Here is an 8791-nt window from a genome sequence, read left to right on the forward strand (position 1 = left end):
TTTTTGAAGCCGAAAAGGAGATTTAACTTTGGCAGAGTGAAGGAGGATGAGTACGCCTACAATGTGCGGCAAAATGAGCTCGTGCCTTGAAGGAAAGTGGTGTGCCAGAGCTTCTTGGCCTCTGGGCTACGCAAAACGAGTAAGGCAGCCTGAAGCATCGCAAAGGAAAAGCGGAAAAGCAAAAAATCAAAGGAAAAGGAACGGTGAACTATAGCCTAAAAATGCACGCTCGTCTTTCTTCCCTTTTCGTTCTTTCTACCTCCTCCAACGTTTGCAACGTCATAACTGTACAAATTTACGTTCCTTCGTTCACATGCCATCCCAAAATTGGACGTGGTTTATTTGCACTCCCATTGAAGATTTAGGTGTTCGTCCTCCCTCTAATGGGTCCTGCATTCCTTGTTATGATGTTTAGCTTAAAAACTTCATGATAATAAAGTATTGACGGTTTTTGTCCACTACTACACAATGACTTGTAATGACAGTTTAAAAATCGCGGGTACTAATGGTTTTTTATTTTTCGACGTATTTCTGAGATTGGTTTTGTCATTTTGTGGCAGGAACTATTTAAAAAATTTTAATTCAAAAGTTTTAGCTCCAAGATATTCATAAAAAGAAAAAAAGTGTATTTTTCATCCCTCAAATATTGCAAAAGTGTGGCATTCATTTCTCATGTTTTATTTGGTGCAAATTAACCTCTTAACTAACTAAATTGGTGCATTTATCATCCTCACCTTAGTTTAGGGCTTTCTTAGAGGTAGGAACATATCTATTTTAGAGGTAGGAACATTTATATAAGACTGCTAAACAGGATGGGAAAATATCAAATGCAAACCACCTTCTCGGTGGAAACGTGAAAACCCTTCTAAAAATCATACTTAGAGCCTTTCAAAAAATTTGAAATGATGCACGTCCATTGTGTATCTATATATCTACTTTGTTGCAAAAGTTGAGATGCAAAGTCAATGTAGAAAATTCTTGCAAAAAATGAAAAATATCGAGTGCATGTGCACTAGAAGACAATTCCTGAGCATGTGTATTTTAGTGCACGTGCACTTGAACTTTGCCATTTTCATATGAATTTTTAGGTTAGAGAATTTCAAGAAGAGTTTTGTGGGCATTAAATTCCATGTCACATCAGCAATTTTGCTGACTTGGCAAGATCTTTATGAGGAGAGAGAAGGGTGAGTTTCATTATATGTGAGAGGAATTTTAGCCGCATGAAACTCAACTGGCACATTTACCTAGTTCCTAATCTTGGTAACAGTGCAATAAAACTGTGCACTGAGATTGATATTACAAAATGATTTTGCATCTCAACTTTTGTAACAAATTATATCTATGGATGGATTATAGAAATCATTTTAAAAAATTTCGAGACTTCTAAGTATGGCTTTTAGAGGGGTTTTCATGTTTCCACTGAGGAGATGATTTGCACCGAATATTTCCCAAACGACATGACACGCATCTTCCATCTGAACCTTTACTTTTTTTTTTAACCATCTTCAATCTCCCCCGCTTCCCAGTCTACTTTACCACCCCCTCTGTTTTACATCCCCACACCACACCAGCCTCTTCTTCCCCTGCCCCTCCCCAGCATCTCGCTCCATGCCAAAGCTCACCGTGGCAACAAATCGCAACACGCCATGCCGCCTCCACCCGCGTCCATCCAACGCCGGAGCACACGCGCGCACAGGTAGTTAGCTAGCGAACAAACCCCGCAGCAGCAACACACGCCGACACGCCGTCGCCAAGCGAGCAGAGCACTGGGGCAACCGCGGAAGACGACAATGGCGACGGCGCAGGCCCAGCTCTGCTGCGCCACTGACGCCGACAGCGTCGGCGAGATCGCTAGCGCCAGAGATAGCGATGCCCTGGCGGTGGCGTCCGCCGTGTCCCTCTGCCTCCTCCACGACCTGGTCGGTGCCGCGGCGTTCCTCGCCTCGCACCCGCTCCACGCCGTCTACCTCCTCATCTTCGCGCGCGGCCTCGTCACGCTGGCGGCGTTCTTCTGGCCGCTCCTTGCGTCCACGTCGCTCCTCCTTGCCGTGCTCGCCACCGTCGGCCCGTACGTCGGCGGCGGCGCGGAGTGGCCCGGGGTGAGGTCCCTCGGCAGGACCTGTGGCATTGCCGTCGCCGCGCTCTGCGCCGGGCTCCGCCCCGACGGCGGCGCGGGGCTGGTCGGGCAGCTCTGCTCCTTCGTCCTCGGCCCTGCCGACACCGCCTCCGTCCTCCGCGTCGAGGAGATCATGGGTGAGCCGTGCGACATTACTGCTTGTTGCTTTGTGCTTGAGGAAGAGAAGAGCTTGTTGTTGCTAGGTGGCGACGAGTGCAAGGAGCTTGCATTTGAGTTTGGTGAGAGAAGCTTCTTGGATTATGAGGATTTTGGTGATTTGAAGGACGAAATTGATGAAAAAGTTGTGATTTCCGAGGATTTGAAGGGCTCTGATTCTTTAGCCGAGCAATGCTGCCCAAGTGCGACAATATTTGTGCAGGAAATGGAAGCAGAGGAAGAAGAGAATTGCATCCAGGGGCAGGGCCTCATCTTGTCAGCCGTTGATGAGGTCAGCGATGGTGTTGAGGAAAAGAGATTGGAGTGTGACCCAGTGTCAGTAGAGATCAAGAAATGTGAGCCAGAGCAAGCATTGGATATCAAGAAATTGGAGCCGGTGGAACCAATGGAGGCCAAGAAATTGGAGATAAAGAAATCTGAGTCAGTGCATGCAGTCGAGATCAAGAAATGTGAGCCAGTGAAAGCAGGGCAGATCAAGAAATCTGAGCCAGTTAATTCAGTGGAGACCCAGAATCCTAAGCTTGTGCAAGCAGTGGAGATCAATAAATGTGAGCATGCGCAAGAACTGGAGGTCAAGAAACTTGAGCCAGTGGAACCGCTTGAGATCAGGAAATCTGACCCAGTTGAACCAGTGGAGATCAAGAAGAGTGAGCCAGTGAAGCCACGTTCTTCGATAGCTCAGCGCATCAAGCTATGGGAGGCACAAGTATGTGGCAACATCAAACCAGTGCTTGAAGACGAGGAAAATTCAGTTGAATCCAGTTTGGAGGTGGGACCAGTCAAGGATTTGAAGAAATGCATGCGATTTGAGGCTGATCCTTGCGTCAACAACCGCAACAGTGAGCAGCAAGCTCAAGATGTTGCCCACGATCAAGAATCAACCAATGAACAGCACGAACAAGAATTTAAGGATGTAAAAGAATATACGCGCTCAGAGACCGAAACTTCCAGTGCAAAATGCAGCCAAAACGATGAGGCTGAAGAAGTCGCCCTTGCAGTTTCACTGCCCGAAGAAGAACTACAACAAGGCTGCAAAGATGAGCAACCTGAACCAGAGCTGCAAGAGCAGGTGTACGAAATCGCGCAAGCTGAGCAAGAGCTGCAAGAGATGGAGGAGGTGTACGCAGACGTGACATCATCTCCGGCCATGTGGAATGGGAGGGAGAGCCCGCTGAAGTCGTCATCGATCGCCGGCCGTGTGCACTCGCGGACCTCGTCGGAGAATCTCGTCAGCGAGGGGTCGCCGTCGCGGAAGGACAAAGAGTGGAAGCGGACGCTGGCGTGCAAGCTCTACGAGGAGCGCATGCAGCTCCGGCTGTGCCGCGACCGCGCCGTGGTGGAGGGCAGCGACAACATGGACATGCTCTGGGAGGCGTACGAGGTGGGCGGCGGTGGCGGCGGCGGCAAGGGCAGAGGCGGGAAGCGCAGCGGGAGCAAGGCGAAAAGCGTTGCCAACGACAAGGTGGAGGAGCTCGTCGATGAAGGCGAGGAAGAGGAGGAAGAAGACGATGACGAAGAGGTGAGGCAGCTGTGCTGCCTGCAGGCGCTCAAGTTGTCCACGAGGAAGATGAACTTCGGAGGCGGCAAGCCCAGCCTGTCCAAGATCACGAAGGTGCTGAGGAGGATGACCGCGCTGTCGAGGATGGGATCCCGGCGCAAGCAGTCCGGATGAAGGTAGCCGCGTGAATTTCTGATCGATGGATGTGTGTTCTTCCTGAGCTTAGATTTTCTCAACTGTCTGCTTGCTTTTTTTTTGTTTTATTTTAAGTTTGTGTATATATGTGATATATACACCCAATGGTTTCAGTGAGATTGGGGTAATTACAGTGTTGTCACTTGACCTGCAGAATGTAATAAACCTTAGTCCGGTGTGTGTCGTGTAATTTTCGTGCTTTCAGTAAATGCTATTGCTATCAACAATTACTGAAATGCAGCAAATTTCAAGGAGTGCAAATGCAGCCTTGAAGCAATACTGTCCATTGCTCTGTTTCCCTGCTCTGACTTCTGAGTTCTGAGCCATGAGGCCATTGCCATAGACAGTGACAGTTGATCACAATTCCAATCTTCAGCACATGATTTGCTCAGACTCACTGATTCAGTGCTGAAAGGTTTGGTTCATCGTTTCCGGTTTCGGAGCAAGGACAGTGACTCCACTCCGGTGCTTAATCAGTAGGTGCAGCAAAGCAAGCCACACTATTGTGCTCTTCTGCAGAAGGCATGGTGCATTCTTGAGTTTTCTGCAATCGTAGGGCCTGTTTGTTACAGGACTAAAGTTTAGTCTACCCATTTTAGCTACTTTTAGTCCTTAAAGTGCCAATCAGGTGGATTAAAATATGGACTGTTTAGTCCTCTAGTCCATATGGGGTGAATAAGTGGACTAAAGGGTCTTAGGGCCTGGTTGTTACCCAGGACTAAAGTTTAGTCCACCCATTTTAGCCACTTTTAGTCCTTAAAGTGCCAACCAGGTGGACTAAAATGTGGACTAAAGTGTTTAGTCCTCTAGCCCATATGGACTGAACTAAAGTGGACTAAAGGGTCTTAGCGACACCTCTGCCCCTCGTACCCTACCCCTCCCCGCCGCCCCTGCCGCCAGCTGCTCTCTTCCTCCAGAAGCATCCCCGCGCGCTCCCCTACCCGCTCCCGCCGCTCGCTCCCCTCCCCGCTCCGGCCGCTCCCGCCACCCGCTCCCCTCCCCGCTCCCTGCGATCGCTCCGCTCCCCTTCCCGCTTCGGCCGCTCCCGCCACCCGCTCCCTGCGATCGCTCCGCTCCCCACTCTGGCCGCTCCCGCCGCTTGCTCCCCTCCCCGCTCCCGCCGCTTGCTCCCCTCCCCGCTACCGCCGCTGCCGCCTCCCCGCTTCGGCCACTCCCGCCGCTTGCTCCCCTCCCCGCTCCGACCGCCACCACCACCCCCGGTCCTCCCCATGCTGGATCCCCCGCCCCCGCTCCTCCCCATGCTGGATCCACCGCCTCTGCTCCTCCCCACGCCACTGCACTCGGTCCTCCCCACCACCGCACCCACCATGGACCAGTACTGGGACTTCTTCTCTCAGGCGCCTTCTTCCTTTGCGGCTACCTGCAGCTTCCGTGCTTCCCCGGACACCAGCGACGAAGATGACTTCGGCCCCTTCTCCCCGCCGGTGGCCCCCACACTCTCCGCTCCTTGGATGCACATGGAGCACCTCGACCTCAACTCCTAGGCCGACAACTTCTCCAAAGCAAAGTCAAATAATTATTGCATGCATGGCACTTCATAATTTCATTCGAGAGAGTTTTTTGGGGGATACGGGCTTTGATTTGGTTGATCATGATGAAAACTATATTCCATTCTCCGAAGCATTGTCTTCTCAAGGAAATATATCAAATACACGTCAGGGGACGAAGATCAAACCATGAATAAATTCCGTGATTGGGTAGCCGATGGTTTGTTCAGTAGGTCATAGCTGTGATGGTTACAAATGTATGGACAATTTTTCGAATGTATGAATAGTTTTATGAATTTATGACAAATTTTGATTATGTGCTATGCGCACAAAGCAAGCTAGCAGTGTGGTACAACTTGGGTACCAAGCGCACGCTAGAATAGGGGTCAGAAGAACCTGGTGCCAAAACAAGGGTAGCAGGTGCCCATAATCAGAACTTGCCGCTAGAACAGGGATACTAGGCACCCGCATGACACAGAGTGGATAGCAGGGGTAGAAGGATCTTTGTTCAATTGTATTAATGGACTTTAGTCCATGGAAGGACTACAGGAACCAAATACCCACTTACACTTGAAAACCCCCCAGCATGCATTGACATTTAGGTGCAATGCATAAATAATCCTGCTGGACAATTTCTGCACTGAAGATACCTCTCTTGCCTCCACAACAATTCCAGCAAACATGCCCAACGGCAATAATTGTGCAGCAGGAAAAGGGAGCACGGCACAGAAGGACAGAGAGGGACCAGTTTTTGTTCTCCCTAGGCTATTGTTTCGCCCACCGCATGTCCTGCCTTTTGGGAGCATCCTCTGATGCAAGGAAGGCCTTTTCTTCTCCTCGCCAGGCCCAGCTCTTTGTAGCTGAGCTTCATGAAGCACTGTACATTTTGGCTGGCATCAGTACTGGAAACCTCGTCCACCAAACGCTATCATTTAGTGATGGGCTTGGCAATATACCCCAGCCCATTGAAATTTCTATTCCTTATTTCTTTGAAGCCAATTTATACTTTCTCTTCCATTTGTCAAACTAGTCGTTGATTAATGTGCTACGCATGGGCTAATAATCTTTGAGATGCATAACTGTTAGAAATTTAAGTAAAAAATAAGGACGCATAGCTAACAATCACAATTCTTTACGTCGCACTCTCTCATTTGCTAAATGTTCAAACATAATATTTGTATAGATATAACCGATTCTAATAGGCTTTAGCTAGTTTACTCTATAAAATTTTCACCCACTTTATAATATTTCTTTTACTTTGCATCGCAACTCCGTATACTTTGAATTGTTTAATTGGACCCTCATCACTTACTGCCCTGGTCCATATAGTTAGTTACAATGACTGTTCCAGTTGTTACTTATAGGTACTTTTTTATAATTTTTTGTTGGCCATTGATAGTTAAAAATTAAAAATTAGGAACGGACTCACTATTATTTATACTTGGTCCCACCTATTAAGTATTTCTTGGTACTTTTTTCTAGGTATCTCTAGTTACTCCCTATCTTCCTGCCATACGATTCTTCTGAATGGATGTCTCTCATTTTTTTCAAACCATTGTTGAATTACATGGGGACACACATTATGCGTACTTAGTACTTTAGTACTTTGTATTCTAGAACTGGAAGATATAGATGATTATATATTCATGTACTTTAGGGTATTTTTTATAATGACATAAACAGCTATTTTGATTCAAATTTAGTGTTGCTTCATGTTATACTCAATAATGGCATATGTGGGTAGCTTGGACACAAATTTAAGGGTTACTTTAAGTTATTTTTATAATTATAGTGGTAGACAATTAAAATGCAAATTTAGGGGGTTAATTTAAAAAAAATTTATGATGACATATGCTGGTAATTTAGATGAGGTTTAAAGGCGCTATTGGAAAATCCTCCTTCAGTCCCGGTTGGATAGGGTCATAGATCCCAAAAATCCAACTGGGACTAAGTATTCAAGACAAAAGGGGGGACCCTTTAGTCCCGGGTCATTCGCCAAGGACTAAAGACCCCCTTTAGTACTTAAGATTTTTTTAATTTTTTCAATATTAATATTGTATGCAAGTAATATATATATTTCATGAAAGTACTATGTATATATAATTCTTAGTATATTATACACATCAAACTAGTATTTATACAATTACTATATATACAATAATTTGTCCTCTTCATTCTTAGGATCCTCCTATCGTGGTGTTGCTTGGTTCGGCTATTGAACGTCTATCGTAATGAAATTCTCTAGCAGGATTTATCACCTTGTCCACCAGAAATCCTACGAGACCTTCTTGGATTGCCAAAATCCTCTCCTTCTCCAAGAGTCTTTCTTAAATCCTCATCATCTGTAATTTGGAAATATGTGAATGTTACATGAAAAATTAAATATAAGGAGCTAGAAAATAACTAATTATTAATAGTTTTATTTTACGTACATGTATATTATTCGACGACATCACCTTGTCCTGCACAAAATTGTTCATGTGCTCACAGACGTAGCATCCACATAAATTATTGTCTTGTTCCTGTCTCAAGCACTTTAGTGGGAAAAAACAAGTTATGAAATATTCGTGTTATAGAATGTACAAAATGTGCAAACTTCATACGTACCGAGAACGTTGTATTGAATCGTTTTCACGCGCTGCGGATTAAAATAATGAATGATACAGTGTTAGGTATTAGGTGAACATTTAGGAAACAAACTTTTGCATAGAGATAAAGGTCCAGAATTATTACAAGTTTAGCATGTCTTGAATGTATGTATACTCCGCCGGTGGTTTCCTCAATGAATCTAACACAATAACGTGGCTCTTAGCAATCATAATTACCAGGAGAATCCAGTGGAATCTACGTACATAAATGTTCATATTAGAACTAACTAACCTTAATTAGATAAGGAAAAGGAAAATGAAAATAGACTGTACCCGCACTTACTTAAAGTTGTATGGCAATAGTATGTATTCCTTATAATTTTGTTTCCCCAAAAAACTTGTATATTGCGTCCAATGTAGGCTTTGGTTGATCCCATATCTAAACTTTGTTAACGAGCGATGGATCCATGAAGCTAATGTTGAAGTATGATTCTCTACGGTACCTCTGAATTAGCATCCTACATAAAATGGAAGACAAAGTTAGTAGGGTGATGCGCACACACAAAATAATAATTTTAGCCAAAATTTAAATCTTGATAAATAGACACTTATAGAACTTAGGCACTGATGAGAGAGACGTCAAGGACATCCTGATGGTACACTTCATATAAATCCTTGAATTGCATCCCCAGGAGTTTCTTACCTTCGC

At 45.7% G+C, this 8791-nt stretch overlaps 1 protein-coding gene across 1 annotated transcript; it reads left to right on the plus strand.

Moving 5' to 3' along the window:
* Positions 1-1539: 1539 nt before the first annotated feature.
* On the plus strand, positions 1540-4263 carry LOC140223674 (uncharacterized). Its single transcript, XM_072295760.1, has one exon. It carries the CDS (start codon positions 1791-1793, stop codon positions 3963-3965), a length of 2175 nt encoding a protein of 724 aa, XP_072151861.1. The 5' UTR covers positions 1540-1790; the 3' UTR covers positions 3966-4263.
* The last annotated feature ends 4528 nt before the right edge of the window (positions 4264-8791 follow it).

The sequence above is a fragment of the Setaria viridis genome, chromosome 8 (assembly GCF_005286985.2).
Source record: "Setaria viridis chromosome 8, Setaria_viridis_v4.0, whole genome shotgun sequence".
NCBI classification, from domain to species: Eukaryota; Viridiplantae; Streptophyta; class Magnoliopsida; order Poales; family Poaceae; genus Setaria; species Setaria viridis.